General features: G+C 31.0%; 1 protein-coding gene across 2 annotated transcripts in view; it reads left to right on the top strand.

The window, feature by feature from the left end:
- The window catches only part of LOC124368807 (potential E3 ubiquitin-protein ligase ariadne-2), a 53,035-nt gene that overhangs the window by 17,026 nt on the left and 11,909 nt on the right, over positions 1 to 24,100 (top strand). The window contains exons 6-9 of one of the 2 annotated variants that reach the window (XM_046826201.1): positions 3,871 to 4,095; positions 6,817 to 7,029; positions 11,092 to 11,241; positions 14,758 to 15,247. In XM_046826201.1, the coding sequence (XP_046682157.1) occupies positions 3,871 to 4,095; positions 6,817 to 7,029; positions 11,092 to 11,241; positions 14,758 to 14,793 (624 nt within the window). In that variant the 3' untranslated portion in view covers positions 14,794 to 15,247. Of the gene's footprint in view, positions 1 to 3,870; positions 4,096 to 6,816; positions 7,030 to 11,091; positions 11,242 to 14,757; positions 15,248 to 24,100 lie in introns of those variants that run through there. The other variant, XM_046826200.1, reaches the window with a different exon arrangement.

Here is a 24,100-nt window from a genome sequence, read left to right as displayed (position 1 = left end):
TCAATAAATCATATTACAATAACCTACATTGATTACAATAATTAATTTTTTTTTATTTTGTCGTTTATGAAATGTGTTACTAATTTGCCTTTATAGTGCAGAGGACTTACAGAGAAAATTACAGAAGTTCAAAACATGGCCAAGCTGGTAGGTCTAGGTATCACTGATAATTTTAAAATATTTTACTCTTCCCATAATGGGGCCATTATTTTGTACTATTTAACACTCCTTTATTATTTAGTCACAGTTATTAATACAGTTTTTTCACAAAATAAAAAAAAACTAAGATAACTTCTGAAATTTAATTTTAGGTTAATTATGTCCCTGTAATAAAAGGAGAGAAAAAAATAATCAAATCCCATTGTCAAAAAACATAATTTCAATTCTCAACATAAAAAAGGTTGGATACTTTTTTAACAAACCTGGTATGTTTTGATTGATACGTTGAATATGTGTTTTTATACCTTTTTAAAATTTCATAAACAGAACTTTCATATTTGCTGTATCATTATGACAATTTTGCCATATCACTTCCAGGGCTAATTTACTTATAAGTATAAAACATATTTTAAGTTAAAAGATTATGTTAAAAAAATTAAGTATACTCTTAATTGTGTGTATTATTATTTTATCTGCATTAAAATATAGCGTATAAAATATGACTATATTCAAGTTGACTATCAACTTGAATGATATATAAATCTTAAAAATAATCTTTTAGTGTTGAATTTAATAATCAACTGATGTCTCCATGTCTTTGAAATTTATATACCGTATAGTATGTACTTGTACATACATGAGTATTAAAATTCCTCTTTTGAATTGCTGAACAAAACTCCACAAATCTGAAAAGCTTTGAAATATAGGACTTTTAAATTGTGTATGTTGTCATTAAATATTTTCTTCAAGAAAATCTCACAATTTATTTTACGATTTTCTGGATCTTGTACATAATTTTAACAGAAAAAATTTTGTTCAATAAAATTAAATTATTCATATAAAAAAATTTAATAGAAATTAAAATTATATATAAATTAAACATGTGGTTTAGAAAATATAAAATAGGTTAAGGATTTGGTACAAATTCTATCCTGCAATTTTGGATCAATCACTTTTCAACACATCAGTAATTTTCTGCCATTTTTCCCAAATCTAATCCGGGATGTTTGTTCTTCAAGCTGTGTGCGGTGTTGTCACGCACAAACACAACACCATATGTCAGAAGGTTACAACACTTGTTTTAGATTGCTCTTCTTAGTCTTTTAGTGTAACCGTAGGTTTCAGAAGTGATAGTAGTACCATGTTCCATAAAATCAATGAGTAAGATGCCCTTAGCAAGCAAGAAACTTTAACCATAATTTTTCTCGCTGACAAAATTTGACCGGATTTTTATGGCTTGCTTGGTAGTGGTATGTTTTAATTGCTTTGACTGCTGTTTTGTATCAGGATTCATGTAGGCAACAATCCCGTTAAAAACTTCTGTTTAAGTCATATGTCTGTGGCAGAACATTCTTTCTGTTTTATGGTCATCAGTAAGCAGTTTAAGCACCCAACAAACCAAAAAACTTGTGGTAGCTTAGTAGTTCTTTCACCGTCTCGTGTAAATGACCGAGAAAAATTTCAGGAAAATGATCGGAATGTTCCGAAATTGTGATGCGACGGTTCTTACAAATTTTTACAATCCTTTGTTCAGTAGGTCATCACTGACAATAGTAGGCCTACCGCTCCTTTCTCCATCGCGAATGTTTGGTCTTCCATTTTTTTAAACCACACTAATTGACGGACTTTATCTTCACTCATGTTTGTGCCACAAACTGCTCACAATTCATGATGAATCTCGGCTGGTGAATAAGTACTTCTTCACGCAAAGAAATCTTATAACAACAAACACTTCACACTTGGCAGGATTTTCTGTTACGGCACTCATGTTCGAGGTTACAGCTGATCGTGTGAACGAGCGATGCCTTGCATAATTAGAAGTGTACTGATCCATTGTAAACTGATGTAAACATAATGGTGCTACCCCCAGTACTTCTCGTGACATGCGTAAAGAGCTGTTACTTTCCGAATAATACAAACTTCAGTGCTTTATGTACAAATACTGTCACTTTAATTATATATCAATATCGCTGCACAATACCCTATCAATTTTAGAGTTACATAAGTTTTCATGTTCCGTCATTAAATAAAATGTAAACAATTATAACAAAATCATCCAAAGAAATAAAAAGTTAAATCAATTTAGCCATCCTTTAAAAAAAGAAACAATTTATTTGCTTGTTGCCTCTGAATAAGGACAACAGGATCAAAGCAAACTAATGAACATTAGTTCAGACCATGTAACTAGCATATGTGTTATCTTAATGAATGAAATTAATTATACATAAAAGACAATAAACAGTCATTTTAATAGTTAAACACATTAAATCTCTGCAGCTCATTGTACTGTACAATGCACAATTAATCAACAAACGCAAGAGAAAATAAAACATTTGTCTTTCGAAAATGTGAATTATCATTGTGAGTCATAATGATTATTTTCAACACGAGGAATTTAAAATGTTTCCCAATTAAACATTTTATTTGTTTTGGTTTATTAATTAAATTTTATTATACACTTGATAGGTTTACTAAAATATTGTATTGATACCACTCAGAAGGCACTTAAAATATTAGAGTTGAAAGTATAACTCTTAATATTTTCTGTAGACTGAGTTGTATAGATTATTAGATGTAGAAAAAAAAAACAAGTTTACTTCTCTGATATAGAAGACGGAACATTTATCTTCTACATGGCGTTATATTTCTCAGTGCCAGTATTTGAATGCAGGTCTTCTTTTCACCTAGAAGTGTTTATTTAATGGTATAAAAAGAGAGAACAAAAACCTGGAAATTGATTTTAGTAGTCCAGGTGTACTTTCTTATTATTGTTCATAGTTCTGTTATACTTGCATCTAGTGTAAGTGTATGAAACACAAAAATAAGTATTTGAATATACATATATGTAGAGTGTCTAGTCATAGTGTATCTTAACTATTATATTAAATTGAAGTGGTGAATTAGATTTATTTAATTATTCAAAGATTTTCATTTATAATGAATGCAATTTGGAATTATGCTGTCAAAAACGAATATGGACATACAGGATTACTTTATAACTCTTAACCCTTACAGCGCTAGTCTATATTCTAACCAAACTCTAAAGTTGCCAAAGACCGTTTTATTAAAATTTAATCAATGTTTTTTTATATTCTGGAATCTTAAGGTATATTACTACAAGAAAAGAGTTATAATTCATTGTAGATAGCCCAGGATTGATTATAATGTCTAAAATAAAATAGATTATGTGTTCTACCATCAATCCAATCTAAGTTTGTGTTCTTATGGTGACTTGTTTCAAAAGTTAACCTTAGTATCTTCGTTCCTTAGTAGCTGTGGTGGTGGATGGCTTTGTTATGAAATGTTAACACAATACGCCACATATAAATAAATAAACAAATATCACTCGCACATTGACACAAAACACGATTGTGCGAGATGTTACATGTATAAATAGTAATATTTTTAATTGCGTATAACACGAAAGGATATAAAGACGTCGTCAGCAGTGTATACACGAGTTGAATGACCTGGGCTGCTCTGAAAGGATGCTCGCCCAACTCCACGTAGACAGGTGGCCAGCAACTCCTCCCGGCCTGTGTTGATGATAACGTTCTGGCTACAATCTAATATATTGATGTTTTTATTGTTTACTAAATAAACTCCTTACACTGTTTGAATAATCACATACTGGAGTATCCATATCAATTTCGACACTATTGTACAAATTAAACTATCAAAGTAAAAATTGAGGAAGGTTAATATTTTCAGTGCCCTCGTTGTCATATCTGCATCGAGAAGAACGGCGGTTGCAACCACATGCAGTGCTACAACTGCAAGCACGACTTTTGCTGGATGTGTCTGGGCGACTGGAAGTCTCATGGCTCGGAGTACTACGAGTGTTCTCGATACAAAGAGAATCCCAACATTGCCAACGAGTCCATACACGCCCAAGCAAGAGAAGCTTTGAAGAAGTACCTCCACTACTATGAGAGGGTAATGATTATTTATGCTAGTCAGTCACAATTTGTTACTTCACTGGAAAAATGTTTTTAAAATTTAAGTTAGCCTATTCTAAATCTAAGCTTGTAATTACATTAATATTAACACATTATTGTATATTGAATAAATTATAGCATGAGTGGTCACCAACGTAAAAAACCACAAATAAGTTGGTATTACACATCTGAGGAAAGAATGGTAAATTCCACTGTAATAACTAGAAAACTTGTAAATGTTAAAATTGTTCCACAAAAAAAATTCATCCATTACTGAATTCTTTATGTTGCAATCATTGGTACCCTGTTAATTGTTGCTGTTGTTTATGGTGCTATTATTCGTGATTCATTGAGTTACGTACTTGTTTTGTGCCATATAGAGTTGATTCTTTGCTTGATTACATTACTTTAATTATTTTTTTAACATCAAGTTCTGTCTCTTTTTACCATGTTACATAATGTTGGGGCAATTTTCGAATTATTTCTATATGCGCGTGTTTTAAATATCGTCATGCCAAGGATATATTTTGCCAAAGTCAAGTGAGCTGCTTAAAACACATTGAGTTGTCCTATGTTTTATAAATGTGCTTTTTCAAGTTAGTCTGTGTCTTCTGTTTGTAATTTTATACATTTTAATTCATGAGGAGGACATTTCAATTAGCTATTTCAATTCATGAGGCTAAAATTAGCCATTTCTATAACACTTTTAGCCCCAATTCCAGATGGAATCACTAAATACCCGACGTTCGATATGGTTGAAATTTACAATTATATTTTCACTGGTTCTTATACTGTCCAGACGGAAAAATTATTCTTTACAAGGTACTTGTATACTATAAATTTCTTGTTTTGTTACATTTTTCTTCTTTTCTCATACTTTACCAGCTCTTTACAGACAATCAGTATTGTGTAATTTTACATACATTGCATGGCCTGAGGAGCAAGTATTTAATTTTTATTTATTTTCTGAAGTATCTTGTGTTTTTTTAGTTTGTCAAATAAATAGGGCTCTGTACTGGGGCCGCTCCTTTTTTTAATTAGTATTAACGATCTTCCAAATTCGGTTAAAGGTAAAACCTATATGTATGCTTACGACACTACATTTTTTAATTCTAATAAAAACCTTGAAGAACTTAGATCTCTTTGTCTAAATACTTTAAAAGAGGCTTCTGAATGGTTCATGTCGAATGGATTCCATTTAAACGAAGAAAAAACACAAAAAATCTCATTTTCTTTGAGAAAATTTAATGAAAACTTTCTAAAAGATAACCCTTCTACTAACGTAAAGTTTCTAGGAATTTATGTTGACAAGACTCTTACTTGGGGACCACATATTGATTATTTAAGTATTAAATTATCTCGAGTAATATTTTTATTAAAGCGGTTAACTTATTGCATTCATCAAAATTACATTAGATCAGTGTACTTTGCAAATTTTCAATCGGTATTCAGATACGGAATAATTCTGTTTGGAAACTGCAGTAGGATAGAGGAAATTCTCGTGCTACAGAAAAAAGCTGTCAGAACCATTTCTGATGCAGGGCCCTTAGAACATTGTAAACCCATATTTGTAAGCTTAAATATTCCTACAGTGATCAATGTGTATATCTTTGACTTGATCCTGTATGTTTTTAAAAACTCTGATATGCTTAAACCAAGCAGTCATAAGTATGACACAAGATCTAAAAACCAGTCAAACATTAATTCTTGTAGATTGACTAAAACATTGAATAGCCACATTGTCATCTCACTAAAAATATATAATAAATTACAAAACTTAATCATTAAATATCCTGAGAAAACCTTCTGTAAAAAGTTGTATAAATGGCTGATAAATAATCCCTTTTATTCCATTGACGAATTTTTTAATTTGAATATCATAGACTTTTGAATTAATATTATTCAAGTTTTGTATAGTTATAATTTTAATTAGACTTAGTTGTACTTGACATGCTTGTATGTATACATGTGAATTATGACTTTGTCAATGCTTCCCTGCTTAACGGCAAATAAATTATTATTATTATTATTATTATTATTAAATAGTGAGTAAATAAAAATAATAAATTTTACTAGTTAGAGAGGAACTTATATATATATATATATATATATATATATATATATATATCATCTTGATTAGTAAAACTTATTTTTTAAATTTCTTAAATGTAGAGTATAATAAAGTTTTTTTCTATAATTATTTTTATAGAATACACATCAAGTTGTCCCACGCATGCAGTTAGTTTCTAACAATGTTCCATACATAAATCACATACACATTTTCGTGCACCTGCACACTCATAGTTACTTGTATAAATTTGTGAATTGTAGTAGTATAGTTAATGTTTGCTTCAATAAATTTGAAATTTCTGATCGGTTATAAGCCCGGAATTTGAAAAATGGTTTTGTAGTTTTGTACTGAAACAGTATAGGGTTTATACATTAAAAGTTCATTAAGATCTCACCAGTCCAAGGAATTTCTGTAGCCTCAGGCTTGCACCACGGATCTTGCTACCTATGCCTTAATATAGTTAGTTTTCTGGAAACTAGTTCACACACACACACACACACACACATGCACGCACGCACGCACGCACACACACGCACACACACACACACATATATATATATGTATATATAAACATAAAAAAGCTTACTTGACATTCTTATTTGAAATATTGTGATTTAAAATGTGATGATTTGATTTCTGATGTTATAGTGGGAGAACCATTCTAAAAGCTTGAAACTAGAGGAGCAGACCCTGGAGAAGATCAAGAGTCGTATCAACCTGAAAGTGATGACTGCGTCTGGTACGTGGATAGACTGGCAGTATCTGATGGATGCGGCTACACTGCTGGCGAAGTGTCGTTACACTCTTCAGTACACCTATCCTTACGCGTACTACATGGAGCCTGGCCCTCGCAAGGAATTGGTAAAATATTCCTATTTGTCATACTTGGGCCGTGTGAATTTAAATTTAAATTTAATTGGAAAGTATACCTTAGAAAGAATAACAGGATTTCAGAAATTTGCCATCGTTATATGTTACAAAAGGTATAACATTTTGTATAGCATTTGTGTTATACCTTTTGTAACATATAACAATGCCAAATGTCCGAAATCCTGTTATCCTTTCCAACCTTCCATTAATGTTTTAAAAGTTTTCTACTTTTATTACTTCAGTTCAATTTCATTATTGAATAAGGTATAGTTTGCCGAAATGAGTAAAAGGAACAGATCGCCCTTAAGCGAAAATAGGTCAGATTCCGTTATATGCCCCCAACGCTTAAACTTTTTTTAATGAACTTAGAACGTTATAACACAATGTAGTTGAGTAACAGAACTAACATTATGCCCCCAACGCTAATTTAACTAAACTAACCTAAACTTAACTAATCATGTGATGCCGCGCGGCCTGCCGTAATCGGGATTCTCGAGAAAGATAAGATAACAGCGACAACAATACCGATCGCAATACCTGGAAATGCTTGTTGATTGATGGAATGTTAGTAATGTTCTGTAACTCAACTACATCGTTTTAGTAGCTAAAAAAGTTTAAGCGTTGGTGGCATATAACGGAATCTGACCGCAAAATACATTAATTCATTCTTATGATAAAAACACTCATTCAGTTATTTCATCTGAAGGATTTAGTATAATAGGCCTAATGAAATAAGGCCAAAGTAATTAATTTAAGTCTGTTCATAATAAATAAATAACAGTATTTGTTGTATAATCTACCTTGATTTAATTTCTTAAAACTAGTAAAATATATTTTACATGAATAAGATAAAGCGTGCATGTTGGGGCAGGTTTTCAGCATTTTGCAGATATATTTAAAAAAATATTCAAAACTCAGTTATATATACCGGTAAATGTATTTTTATGAAACTTGGTACATGTATTCCAACTAACATGGGGAACATAAAATTGGCACATAAAACTCATAAAACAAAAATAAATAAATACTTTTTGTATCTTAAACAAAAAAATGTGTTTTTTTTGTTTTTGTATTTTTGTTTACACATATATAAATATATTTTTTTAATTTATGGTCAAAATAATATATATATACCAATTTGTAGCCTGTATCTTGTCCTAAATAACAAAGCAAAAAGTGTCCCATTATGTTAATCTTTAAGGAAGGTGTTAATTTTTTAGTAAAATACTGCAGTAATATAAAAATAGTGCTTGACACTGAGGGGAATGGCCTGTCACAAATGATTGGCACTGGCTGCATGACCCCCACCACTTCGCGTGGCACTCAAAGGGTTAAACTAACTAATAAATAATTTCAAATCATTAGAGAATCTTAAATCTTACTTTTGAATGATTATTTCAGTATGTTACATTTGTTTGTTTTCTCAAGAACAATTTAAGATCAGTGAAATTTAAAATGATTTTTTAGGGTTGTTAAAGACCTTGTTTGAATGAGGTATTTAAAAGCTGCAGCAGAATTCCAAGTACAGTACAACCCCGATAAGTCGGTCCCCGTTAACCCGGAAGTCCGGCTAACCCGGACCGATTTTCAATTAAAAAATAAAAAATCAGACAAACATTTCAATAATAAAACGTAATATTTTTGAGTTGTAAAGTATCCATGAATTGATGTAGCATTAGTATTTGATGGGACTGTACGACAGTGAATGTGTGACTCATGGCACACGGCGGCCGAGTGGCGGTCATTGTCCCGGATTCTCGGAAACAATAACAGAAGCGTATTTCCCCAAATCCTCTCCAACGCTACCGCCACGCCTGGCCCCTCAGTACCGTTCCTACCTCACCCCTTTCGCTTGTGCCCGTGTTGTGTGTGTAGTGTACTGTATTGTACACTACCGGCAGGCAGAAACATCGCCGACTGAATTGCTCATGTTGAAGAGACTGCGGGATCGCACAGCACGCAAGCGGCAGACGACATTGGCACAACCAAAGCTGACAGAGTTTTTTACCAGGAAATGAACAGTTATTTAAATGTACTGTAAGGATTAATAATAATTAAATGTGCATATGTTTGATGTTTTTACAATTATAATGGAGTTTATCTGTAAGTATACCGTATTTTATTAATTTTTACCTAATTCTCCGGCTAACCCGGATTTTCTAACCCGGATCGGCCGCGGGTCCCGATTAATCCGACTTATCGAGGTTCCACTGTATACTGACAATAATAAGCCCATATTAGTCATGTTACATGAAATTAAATAAATATTATTAGATAAACCTAAGTTTGGTTAATAATTAATTAAGTAACCCTAATTTCAATGATGAAATGCCTTCAAAATTAGAATCCTTAATTTTGAGCATTTAAAATATTAATGAAATAATCAATTTTGGTTAAAACTCCTGTTTGTGATTGTGGAATGTGGATGTTGCTATAATTATGGAATTATATTCAATAGAGGTGCTTTAATCAATCTAAATGTTTTTAATAAATGTTAAGTTTAAGTGAGTAGAGAATAACAAACAACACAGAAGGCTAGCCAAAATTTACCCTATATAGACAGTCAAATAACAAATACTGCCTTTTCTGGGTCACCTCACTTAAATCACTTCTACCTTCTCACTTTAACCACTGTGAAACAATTCATGAATAACCACAATGAGCATCTCCAAACACCAATTGGTTTTCTTCATTATTGATAAACCAAACGGGCGGGGGGGGGGAGTTTCCTTTCTATGTTTGATTTTATTATTCTGTATTAGAATCAGAATCAGTCTTTATTGTTACATAAACGTTTATAAATAGCATTACTATAGAAACAGGTAGCATTGTCAGAATATAATGTAATAATAATATACATAAAAGAGGTCAAGCTAGCATAACGAACTTGATGTAATCTATGCTAAAATCCAATTTTAAAATTCAGGATCCATAAAATACTCATCAATACTATAATAGTTTTTTTCTAACAAAAAATTTGTAGTTTGCTTTTAAATGTTTTTGAATTGATTAAATGTTTATATTTTAGAGGTAACTAATTGTATAGTTTTTTTGCCGTGTATTTTGGAGTTTTTTCTCCAAGGCGCGGTCGCTGTATGGGATATTGAAAATTGGCTTAAATTTTGTATTGTAACTATGATCAAAGTTATTTTAGTCACCTGATAGGTTTGCTAAGTTTGATTGTTTGCACCAGTAAGACATTAACAGCGCTCCTGTTTATTACTTCTGAAAGTTAAAAACATTTTGATCCTTCAACCCCACTACTTTGTCATTAACCTTCCCAATTGTTTGCACCATTAAGACATTAACAGCACTCCCGTTTATTACTTCTGAAAGTTAAGAACATTTTGATCCTTCAACCCCACTACTTTGTCATTAACCTTCCCAATTGTTTGCACCATTAAGACATTAACAGCACTCCCGTTTATTACTTCTGAAAGTTAAGAACATTTTGATCCTTCAACCCCACTACTTTGTCATTAACCTTCCCAATTGTTTGCACCATTAAGACATTAACAGCGCTCCTGTTTATTACTTCTGAAAGTACATTTTGACCCTGCAACCTCATTGTTTTGTCATTAACTTTTATGATTGTTTGCACCAGTATGATGCTAACAGCACTACTCATTATTTGTGTTACACAGATGTGTGACGAAATCAACGATTCTGCCTAATTTGAGGTTTGAGGTGTAATACACTCTCTGAATTAAAAAAATGACATCTGCTCCAATTTAAGAAAACCATAATGTTTAATAAATTGTTCGCATAAAAATATATTGTAAGTGGTTTTGGTGTTTTAGGGTTGGAATGGTCTCCTACTCATTGAGTATGTTCCTATTTGGAAAGGGGCTTGACACTAAAATATTGTAATTCATGTATAAAACATAAAATCATGCATAAAATTAGTTAATTTATTAACAAATGATTTCTTAATTAAATGATGATTATATATATATATATATATATATATATATATATATATATATATATATAAAACATTCATTTGATTGAATTATAATGAAAATCTTGTATGTTAAAATTATTTATGTTCAGTTTGAGTACCAGCAAGCTCAGCTGGAGGCAGAAATAGAAAATCTGTCTTGGAAAATCGAAAGGGCAGAGTCTACTGACAGAGGTGACCTGGAGAACCAGATCGACATTGCAGAAAAACGGCGAACAACTCTGTTGAAGGATTTCCTAGAGGTATGACAAGCTGCGCTTCATCAGGAGATACGCTTACCTGTAAATTTGCATTCTACCAAAACCTTTAACTGTAGTTGGGTTATTTTTATTCTGAGTCACATTACCTTATACCTTCACCCTTCAATAACGTATTGCTAGACATGGATTGTCACGAAGTAGAGAAAACTTGCAAGGTATTTATCCTGTCTTGGATGGCCTCTATTACAGAGTTTATCAGGTCACAGTGTTTTACTATTTTCTAATTTGATCGCTTGCTTCTTTTTCCTTTAGTAGTTTTGGAGAAATGATTCCATATGAAACTTGGTGTTGTCGTGTTCAAATAAGTTATAAATAAGTTTTTAATAGAAGCAAGGGTCTGTGAAGATGAGATGTTGAACACATGATTATTTAATCTATGTTGATACTAGAGGTCTGCAGTGCACCATTTGGATACGTTATGCTGGAATTGAAAAACTTAATACAGGTTATTTTGCAATTTGAAGAAAACTTTCAAATAACGTCTTGACTTTTGAGTTGTGATTTTCTAAAAATCACTTCTCCGTCTGAATTGCACTAAGTGTTTATAGTTTTGTTAAATAAATTTAATTTTAAACTTTGTAACAGCATCAGAACATTTTCCAACTTTATAACAGTATTGTGACTCACAGAACGTCCTGGGGTATTAAATTGATATATATATATAGCTGGTCTGGATATTGTTATGTTTCAACACGAGAACAAGTCCGATCGGTGAACCTCCGTGCACTTGAACCTAAAAGATTTTTTACATTAGTTCTTTGGTATTTCCTTGTCCGGTATTCGGGTGTACATTTACAATGTGTGTGTGTGTGTGTAATAATCCAGTTTCAATATCATAACATTATTTTTTTCGAATGGCATAATTTGTCATGCTTTTGTTTTGTTTTCACAAGTCATAACCGGTGTTAATCCTTACAAGCGTGTCATTAGATGTCATGTGTAAATAGAGCCACAAGAAAACATGTCAATCAACACAAAAATGTGTTATGTATTTGTTATTCCCTTCTAAAACCTTTATATTCACAGAATTGTAAATTAAGATGTTGTTTATCACAACAAATGTGGCAAATTTGAGACCCATTGTAAGATTAACAGTCTGTAAACAGTTCCGTGTGTTTCTGAAATTATCAGTCAGTTTCCATTTGTTACCGTATTATTAAGTTTTGTTTTCTACACCCTGTATTCATAACAATGCTTTTATTGAAAATAGAACATATTTTTTACACACTTATTAAATTTTACAGTATATATATATATATATATATATACACACACAACTTTTTCACAATTTCAATTAGAGTAATGATCATAAAACTCGAGATATGAATTATGATAGGAAACAGGATTTTTCCGGACATTTGCCATCGTTCAGTGAAACAAGAAATCAGTAACACTACGTTTCGAGATCTGCAATCTGATCTCTTCTTCAGGTAAAGAACTAACCTAATACATAATTAATTACAAACTAGGTTAAAATAAACAAATCTTACCAAATCGTTGTGGTAAAAAATAACCTTCAAACAAAGAATTATGATAGATCCTATTTATTCAATTTGAATTTGTATAGAACCAAAATTGAAGTACTGGGTTCAACTTTGTGATTTAAATATTAGTAATATTAATCATTTGAAATCGGAAGGCCATTTATGTCGCCAAACGTTATATTTTGCTCAGAGTGTATTTAGTCTCAGGTGGTTGTCCTCTCAGCCCGCCAGGCCACACACAGTGGTCGGCTGTGTTCTGCGTCACCACTCTGCGCTTGCGTAACCACGTACGTCATTTTCTTGCATTTGAATGGCTGTATTTAACCTTCGGCTCTTTAAATGACTGTGATTTAAATTAAATTCTCCAAAAATTAACAAACTTTATTAGATTAAAGGTTTAAACTGAAACGATTTATTATTTGCGCTTTGAAATGAATCAAGTAATATGTAATTTAAATTATAGGTTGATCTGTTTAAAAGTGTTTTTATTTACAGTAAATAAAAATACAATCAGTCTCAAGTAGGTGTCTAGTATCAACAGAATATAATCTTGTTTCCATATTTTGAGCTTCTAATCCTCCAAATGCACTAGTATTTTAATAAGTAGATACGATACACTATAGCAGCTAAAGTGAAACTGACAGTTGGATAAAACATAATTGTGAACAATGTTTACTATGGTATGTGCTGCAAACAGAGAAATATTAATTTAGTTATTTATTTGGCTGAGAGATTGCAGCACTCTCCAGCCACTACTTGTTGAATTTTATAATTGTGCAATACAGTGGGCCACACATAGTGGCCCTCACTGTTTTGCTCTTCAGCTTGTCAGGCCACTAAGTGTGGCCTGCCTAGCTGAGGGACAGGAAGTGGTTATAAATGAAAGACCTGACCAACCTGACCCAGAGAACAGCCGTGGCCACCGTTGTGGCAAGGTGATATGAGAGGGCGATCATACGATTTTAATGCCAATCCCAAAGAGTTCAGATTTATTGTTTTTTTTTTTTTTTTGTGGGTTGGGGAGGATTATATTTATTTAGTAAGAAGCCCAAACCACTAAAGCTTCATACCGATCCAAATAGTACTGCAGACTGTTAGATTCTATTCCTGGAAACATAATCTGTTACCTTCATATAGAACAAACACATGTTTAGTTTCTGTAATAATGTATATTCTATAATTTCTTCTGTATTAATAATATATTTATATATATATATATAGTTCTATATGTGTATGTATATATTGGTCAGTTTTTTGAAGTTGTTTAAAACTAGGATCATAGCTAACTTTGTGATGTGGAAACAAAACATCCACTTTTTGTCAGTGTTATTCAAGGTATGTTTTAACTCCTTGCAGACTTATTAAAAACTTAAAATAATTAGTAGCAAGACAATGAAAATAAAGTTTTGAGTGACGTGATCTGTGGAATGACTATTAGTTATACTTTTAACAAATGTAGTTTGAAACAATTTTACTTCTTATTTTTTTTTATAAATAATTTAAACAGATTCAACTTATGTATGATAATTATACAAAGCCAGTGTTACTTGAATTACTTTAATATGTTTAATATTCAAACTCATATATGTTAAAATAAACGTTTAGATTGTGTTCGACTGTTTATATAACACATGACATGGCAAATGTCTTTAATCCTGTTATTTTTTAAAGTATATTTCCATTTATATTGTATTCAAAAAAACTTTGTAAGTATAGTAGTACATTAAACATTTAATTTGTATGTTTTTCAGTAGACAGTTAATACGAGTAACAGACACAATTTAAAATGCATTGTTTTAGGAATCTCCATTTTCATTTTCCACTCTAACCCTGTTATCTTGCAGCCAATTCATTTAATAAAATTGTCATTGGATTTAGAATAGAAAAAGGAATAAATTTCTGCACTTGCAATCTTTTTATATACACAACTGATTTTAAGTTATTCCACTATGAAAGTTTCTTGCCACCATTTTTAAATTAATGATGAGATCTGAACAATTTTTAACATTTTCAGTTGAAGACAGACGTTGACGCATGTCTTCGTCGTTGAAGACAGACGCACTGGTATTCCAACATTTTTACAAATTTGCTAATTTGTATTATTTAACCTAAGAGTCAGGGGTTTAAAACTCAAGATTGGAATAGTAACTGGACTTACTTATTGAAATTGGTTGACTATAGTCAAAATATAATTATGAGTTCCATTTTATAATTTAAATTGGTTGACTATAGCCAAAATATAATTTTCCATTTTATAATTTCAATTTCAATTATATTTATTTTTTTTGGGGGAGGGGTTTTTGGAGAGAATTATATTTATTTATTAAGAATCCAGAAGCACTAAAGCTTCATGCCCAACCAAATAGTACTACAGACCATTAGATTTTACTCATTACAACTTACTCATTACTCTGTTACCTTCATATATGGCAAACACGTTTTGCTTCTGTAATAATGTATATTCTATAATTTCTGCTGTAATAATAATGTTATATTTATATATAGTTCGTGTTTGTATATATTGATCCTTTTTTGAAGTTGTTTTAAACTAGGGTCGTAGATAACTTTGTAACCTTAAAACAAAATATTTCCTAATTTTAAGTAATACCAAGGAATGCTATGAATAAATACAAATTTCAATAAAGCTAGTGATTTATTTAAATAGTTTTTGATAATTGGTAACAATATAATGAAAACAGGCCTTGAATAGTGAAACTGTGAAATTCCCAATATTTAATTCTTTAATCATAAATTCGGTTCAACAATTTACATGATCTCCTTAGCATTTCTTTTTATTACTAATATAATTTGTCTTAGTTCACATTATTTATTTTAGTAATCATATTCTGTTTGATACCCTTTGAATTAAATGTTTAATTCAAAACTTGTAGAGGTACAAGTCCCTTGGGTTTATTGGCCCTAGAATTGGCAGTAGTGAATTTATATACTCACAAGGCATTTTTGGAGTATTCGCAAGGTGTGTTATAAAAATTCATCAGAAATAGACTTTGTGTAGTTAACTCATCATATTGCATACAGTTTTTATTTGCAAAAACTTGTACTTTCATATTATATCATAATTATTTTTTTTTTTACTTGACAAACTTTTTATGTTTTTAATAAAAATAAAATATGTTGGACCAAAATTCCAAGTTTAGCATTTTAAATTTAAAATGTATTGTATACGAAATACAGCAAAAATGTACACCTATAAAAATAAACAATCTAATTTATTCGTTTTATAAGAGTAACATTTTAAAATTAGCGGAATTCTACCAAATTACCAAAAATTGTTGATTTTCTTGCAAAATTCAAAACATTAATTGTTATTATTATAATTATTATCCATAGATTGCAATTTGAAGAAAATAAGTTTGTCTACAGGATTCACAATACTTCTACTGAATAAATTTGTGTTTATTATTTTATTTTTACTGTTGAATCAGAAGTATAAATTTTGTAGGAGAAATGATTAAAACCAAAACAATATAACTGAAATAAACTCCAAATAAAAAAAAATTATAAAAGGTTAGGTACATTTATAAGGATCCCTGAATGGTACCTTCACTCATATTTATAAGAGTAAACAATAAGAGCCTCAAAAAATTCTAACACAACATGCAGTTCCACACATAGGCTCAGCTGTTAGGGCAGTCACCAGCAAAAACACAATATTTTTCACTTTGATAAAAAAAATATAACAAACTATCCCACTAATATTATAAATGCGAAAGTTTGAATGTTTAGATATTTGGATGTTTCGAGGTTTGTCCTCAAATCACGCTGAAACTGCTTTAAGGATTGTGCTGAAATTTGGAACAGGTATAGCTTTTGGTCTGAATTAACATTTAGAGTGCTTTTTACCACCCATAACACATTCATTTCACCAAATAAAGTCGAATTCAAATTGAAAAATTAGTTTGTTTACATTCGATGATAAGAACGAAACGTATTTTAACAGCTGTTGACAGCTATAGTTCGACAAACTTTCTGAAACATCTATTTACATTTGAATTTTATAAATAATAAGTAAGGTGTGGCGAGGGGAATCAGAGGGAGTGAGGCCATTGGGCAGACCTAGGATGCGATGGAGAGATCAGGTGGAGAAGGATTTAAGAACGATTGGCGCTACACTGGAAGTGGCTCAAGATAGAAGAAGTTGGAGAGACATTGTTGGCGAGGTCAAAAACCATCTGGGTTTCGAGTGGCCACAGGAGTAAGTAAGTAAACAGTCCTTGATCGGTAGTGTAATGCAGATAGTAAATAAAACATTAATATATAAATTTTACTCCAGATTGCGCCAGTGACGAATTAAAATCATCTAATGCATTAAATACTGTTATAAAACTAACCTTAATGAACAAAGTTATGAATGTTTTCACATAAGTTACTTTAAACTGGTGGGCTTCCTTGACATTATGATATTACATTTTAACAATGTACGGAAAAACAGAGAAATAAATACATACACTTTTTAACAGAAGTAGGCATCTCGGTCCTATGTAAGTATATATATTTTTTCTTCGTCAGAACAAGGCAAACTCTACTATGATACTGGAAATATCTTAGACCTGAAATATATGACAAGGACTGGAATTATACGCTTTTTGACCAAAGCAAGTTTCCGAGACCTGTGTGATCCGAGATATGTGTTTTCTTGATCGGGATTACAAGGCAGATTCAGCTATGACGTTATGTATATAATTAATTAGAACTAGAAATGCTCCTACACGTGCCAAACATGACATAATAATTAAGTTAAACTCTGATACTATTTACCACAGACTTAAATAATATCTACCTGATGTATACCTACTTACGTTTTAAAATGTTTGTAGGACTCCCATCATATTACATCATAATTGCTTTTTATAAGGACTTCGGTTCTAAAAATTGCGTGCAAAGCCGCGGGTAACAGCTAGTAAACTATAAGTTTGTAACACTGTTTAATGTAGAATTTCTTTTAGTTTTAGGTAACATAATAACATACACGAAAAGTTTCCTACAAACAGCAAAAACTCAAAAACCCATACACGAGTCTATAACAACTTGGATTGTAGATATTAATATTCCAGAATATTAATATTTAAATTATCAATGAGACATCCAAGATGATATAAAATATTTTTTTATTAGTAAGCTCCGAGTGAATATTCAGTACAATTTATTACTAAATTGTTAACTATTAAATATTATCTGGTTTGTCTAAAATAAAAACACAGTTCTAAATTAAAATAATGGATTTATTTTAAACCGGCAAATTAATAAGTTCAGAATAAATAATAATGTTTCAGAATTTTCATCACTCTATTTTCCACAAAGAATTGACAAAGCATTTAGTAAATTTAAAAGGTCCTTTGGCAAGAAAACTAAATATTAATCAAATATATCAAACTAAAAATCAGAGCTCTCTTCTGAAATAAAATAATAAAGTTTTCAAATAAAAATCAAATACCACTTGGAAATAACTAAAATAAAAATGTTCACTTCTAAGTTCACTCAAAATCAAAAATCAAACTTCTCTTTCCACTAGTTGTACAGAGAGTTGTTATTATTAACTTTCAAGTCTTTGCAATTCAGATACAACTCTCTCAAACAATAATTAATGTTCAATTAATTTCCAATTAATAATTCACAATAAAACAGTTCCAATTAAATATGAATAAATTACTAAATTTCCAAATTTCAGTTAAAGTTATGACAAAGTTCAATTTTAATTCACTTTTCTTGCAAGTTTGAACCAAATGTATCTTGTATGATTCTATTATGCTCTATCTATTGTTCATCGAGAATTAATTATGCAGATTGCTCTGTAGTTTCTATGAATTAAATTTTTTCCTATAAAAAAGACAACAAAATTAATTTAATATCAGATCTGGAAGAATATTTCAATATAACCTACAATAAATTTGATGCTTACCTCAAAATCCCTCACGGAAAAAAGTTTAGAAACACGGCGCACTGTAATCAACTTAATTCACGAAAATTACCAAAAGAAGGGTGAAAATTATGAGCTGGCGCTTATATACTACCCCCTTCCAACCAATTCTGATGGACATCCGCGGTGTTCTCTCATTGGTCCAGCTGTATCAAACTAGGAGAACAATAGCCGTAACAAGACAAGTTCTGATCAATTCAAGGCAGTGAACCGCCTTCCTAACGGTTTAAAACTACCAGTACTAACTTGCCAAAGGATTACATATTTGTTTTTATCCTAACTTCTCACAATCTAATTTAAAATTAAATCCCAATATTTCTTTCCCAAAATTTTCATTTAATTTAAGTTTTAATAAAAAAAAAAAATAAACCAATGTAGCTTTAAAAACGCTACAGAGTCTTTGACTAAAACAGAAACTCGCCAATTATGTTGTAGAATAAAATCCGTATCTCGAATAACAAAACAGCAGCAAAGTTAACAGATGACTAGTTTGTAACCAAAAAAAATACTATGCTGTTCGAATTAATTGGGACAAATGAAAAAAACCAATTTTTTCCTAAAACATTAGTTTTTAATCATTAGATACCTTATTTAGATTGAACAATCAATACATTAGTATGAAGTATGTCCTCCTTTAGCAGAAATGACCTCACCTACACGTCTTGGCATTGACTCCACTAGTTTAGCACACATGTTCTTGACTTCATCATCGTGAAAACCAAACTTGTATAGCACTTGTTATCATTTTTTCTTTTGTAGTGCAATCCATCTTAGCTAAACGTTTCTTGAGAATATGCCATAAGTTCTCAATCGGATTTAGGTCGGGTGAGTTACCAGGCCAATCAAGCACTTTTACTTTGTTTTCCCGCATAAAAGTCTTGACCAATTTTGAATTGTGGCAAGGGGGCTAAGTCATGTTGAAATGTTCCATCAAATGTTTCCATAAATGGAACTATCCGACTGCGTAGTATGTCGATGTATTTGGCTGAATTCATCATCCCATTGATGGGAACTAAGCTCCCAGTACCATTTGTGGTAAAAAAAACCCCAAAACATCTGTTTAGAAGGATGTTTAACAGTCTGTTGGATATGACCTTCTCGCAAAGGTTCACCTTCACTCCGCCTAACAACACTTGATAGATATCCCTGCACAAATAAATGTGATTCATCACTGAAAATAACTTTTTTCCAGTCATCTACAGTCCATGATCGGTATTTCTTAGCCCATACTAAACGTTTTTGCATCATTTTCTTAGTAAGAAATTGTTTTTTCTTCGGTTTTCTTGCCTTTCGACCAACTTCCAGAAGTCTTTTCCTTACAGTTGAAGTACTCACTTCAATACCAGAATCCAACAAATCCCTTCGAAGGTCTGTGCTTGTCTTTCTTGGATTTATTTTGCTATTTCTTATTAGAATTTTGTCAGTTCTTGGAGTTGTTTTACGTTTGCGCCCACATTTTCCTTTTCTTTTTGGAGACAATGATCCGGAATCTTGATATGTTTTTAAAATTCTGGAAACACTAGATTTTCCCACACCAACTGCTGTAGCTATACCTCTCACAGTCATAGACGTGTGTTCATTAAGAGCAACAACTTTAGCACGCTTCCTAGGTGTTATATCCATCTTTGAAGAAGCACGTAATAAACGGAACACAGTACCACAACCACCGACCGCCACAAAGAAAGGCTCACAACTGAAGGAATGACACTCCAAAACCAGTCAAACAAGTTTTTTACAGTCAAGGTCAACCCAGCACACTACTTCTATGCAGTTATAACCGGTTTGAAGCGGTCTGGGACATCACCAGTTATCACAAACTAACAAAGACCAGAAAAAACATGTTTGTCCCAATTAATTCGAACAGCATAGTATAGAAGATAGTGGGTACTACCTACATCAAACTTCAGAAAAATATTCAACTTCAATAATGAGCCATAAAATGCTGTATAAAATGTTTATCATTTGTGCTAAAGTGAGGATGGATTGTGATTTTCGATAAACCAAAATTTATAATTTATTATAAAGTGGTTAATTATGCATACTTCAATTATTTTACTTCAAAATACTCAGCATATTATTTTGAATTCAATGATATGCAGATTGCATCATCATTAAGTTGTATTTGGATGCAAATATATTTGATTTAAGAAAAAAACCTTGTTCAAAAGAATCTCCATGAGTCTTTAGCCAGTTCTAGGGTTAAATTATTTACATTTTCTATTGTATTATATTACAATTTAGTTTGAACTCTTAGGTTCGTCATCAATGTTAGAGATCAATATGCGAATTATTTACATAATATATAGTTTTTAGGTTGATATCAGTTGATTTTGTATTGTTTGATTATGTTAAAGTACAAAAAGTGGTCATTAAGTTTGTACAGATCTTTGTAAATCGTGGTCATAATCTTGTTGCAAATAAGCAATGAATAAAAAACATTGAAGTCTTAGAATATGAAATGTGGTCAAAGATTTTACTTAGGTAATTGGATATTATTGTGGAGGTTGTGCAGATAATATAATTGTATATTTTTTAAGTATATTTATTTTGTTATTAGTTTTATTTATGTTTTTAATTGTATTTTTCTAATTATCTAGATTAAGAACATTTTAATTAATAGAGTGTCTTTAAAATGCATACACATTTTGAAATTTCACGCACTGCTTAATTTGTAAATAAGCTAATGCAGTATCTGGTAGCTTAAATGAAAATGGCCGTATTGAAAGTAGACCATACAGTATTGTATGTGTCTCATCATTATCTGTGTGCTGATAGTCAGTAAATGCAGTTATTTATGTTAATTATTCCATTGAGTTTAAAGTTCTCTTGTTTAATGAAACACACTGAATCACTAAACCTTCCATTCACTATTGATGTGACCCAAAACTACTATAAAATATATTTACAAGAGTACCATGTTTTAAGGCATTTAGAAATTCAGATTGGCCAATAAGTTTTAACAACAATTATCACTAATGAATAACGAATAAATCACTTATTCTTAATAAATGAATTAAGCATAACGAATTACATTATACAATTTTTAAAAGATTGTTAACGGATTTAGATCTTCAAACGGCTGATGTAGATTTCCAATTTATATAAATAAAAAATGTGTATAATTATTAAGACACTCTGCTGTGAACAATATTCTCTGTTATTGTATTTATACTATTCGGCATCTTACAAATGATCCCTGTAGTGGCAAAAGTTCATTGTTTCATTTCATAGCTACTCTAATCACTATAAAATTTGTAATTACTACAGTATAACTGGTAACATAACAATACAGATCGCTCATATTACAGTTGTCTTCACTTTACAAATTAGCACACGATTGTGCTTTTCAACTTTAATAAACCTCAGCATTTTAGCTGCCATACGATTCTTGAGTTAATCCTGAGCTCAAACATACAGAGTGGTTGGTAAAGTTTGTTTCCTTCTAAACTTTCAAAATCTCCTTTAGGGATCGGTTACAATATCACGGAAGAGTATTTCTCAATAAATATAACTTTTTTTCTTTAATTGTAATGATATACCACAAATCAACTTAGTGCACACTAACGGATTCAAAAACGGTTAAGTGAAAGAAAACTTGTTTATTCACCCAACTGTGCAATGTGAATTGTGAACCGTTGGCAGACTTTGGTGAGAATGTGGATGTTTGGAATGGCCATATCTTGCACTAAGATTTTTCTCCGGCTTAAATTCAGAGCACAGTGGGTAACGTAAAAATTAAAAAAATTGTTCATTTTCTTAACGATACTTCAAACTGACTAATATACTCTTTTTTTTAAAGATGATTAATTTTAGTATGTCAGATTTCTTTTTGTTATGAAGTAAAACTTTTTTGTTTTAGCTGGTAGTAGCTATCAAAAGTATGTATATGATTTTTTAAAGTCAATTCTTAGTTTTTTTTTTGTTTAAGTTTTTTTGACAGTAAAATATTTGAAAGAATAACAGGTTAAGAAAGGACAAAAAAGCTAAATATATGGCACCACCTGATTTTTCTTCCACATTGTAAAGATAGCAAATGTCCAAAATTCTGTAATTCTTAATTTAAGGAAAAAAATTAAAGCAATTTTGAACAAAAATACATACAAATTATATTTAGTGACCAAACGTTCTTTAAGTTGTAAAATTTGTATCTCAATTACCTTGGTTTGGTCCAGTTTGTTTATTTTATGTACTATTTTAATGAAAAGCCCATCAGATCTATTGGTGTTAATGTTTTAATAGTTTTTTTTTATGAGTAAACATGAAATTTTCACATAGGCAATAACATGTATAGAAAATAAAACAACACAATGTAAATCGAAATCATTTTTCTAATACTCTGAAAGTGTAAAAGGAGTATGGCTTTCGTTCATTTGGTTGGTTTCCATCATGGGGGTTCAATATACATAATATTTCTTCATTAGACGTTTAGGGTGTTTTTAGTTATTATGTACTATTACTACTTTAAGGAACACTATTTTATGATTGTATTATTTATTGTCCCTATGCCACTGTTTCCTACAAGTTTAGTTAGCTTGTACTGAGTGATACTATGCTGTAAAAGGTGATTACTATATTTGTATATATGGATGACACTATGTTAGTCGTAGTTCAGTAATGGGGAAGATACTACTAAATGTAGACATTGATTAGTAATATTCCCTTTCTCTTAAATGGTTATTTATCAGTTCTATTTTTTACATAATTGAAGAAAGGTGTGTTACTTAACTGGTATATTCATAATGATTTATATTTAATTTAGTATGATTTTTATTATTGGGTCAAACAGTGTTATATATGTTTGTGAACTGTCTGACCACAAACTCAAGAACTGAACACCTCAATGTTGTGATATTCGATTGTACGAGATGTCAAGAACCTACCCAATAGTCATGCCACCACCTTGTACGCTATTCTCACCTGCTCTCGTGAGAGTATGTCTCGTTCGTTTGACCGTGTTGTCCGAGAGTATGTAGTAACAAAAGTTTCAGTTGATTCACGAATTGATAAAAATATATCTCTGAAATCAATCAGATAGAATAAATTCAATTTGTTATTTACAAATTAACTGAATTAATATGTTTTAAAGTTAAGTGTTACATGATTATGCTGCTATACCCTGAAGTCCATCAATTAAAAACGTTAAAAATGGAAACGTAAACAAACCGTTAAATACACGTCTGATCTGTTGGTGTTAATAAAAAATCTGTTAGGAGAGATTAAAAGGGAAATATAAATCACAATAACATACATTATACATCATAAAGAAAATAACGAAACACTTCTCTACTCTAGTAGTGTTTTACAATGATGTGCTTCCTTACTGTTCAACCAGTTTACTCATATTATTATTTATGTAAATGTTGTCCGAAATATCGCATCATCTGGATCTGTCCCTGCTTCTGCAGACTTTCCTTGGTTA

Source organism: Homalodisca vitripennis, chromosome X (genome assembly GCF_021130785.1).
Source record: "Homalodisca vitripennis isolate AUS2020 chromosome X, UT_GWSS_2.1, whole genome shotgun sequence".
Taxonomy (NCBI): Eukaryota; Metazoa; Arthropoda; class Insecta; order Hemiptera; family Cicadellidae; genus Homalodisca; species Homalodisca vitripennis.
This window is presented reverse-complemented; position numbering and strand designations above follow the sequence as displayed.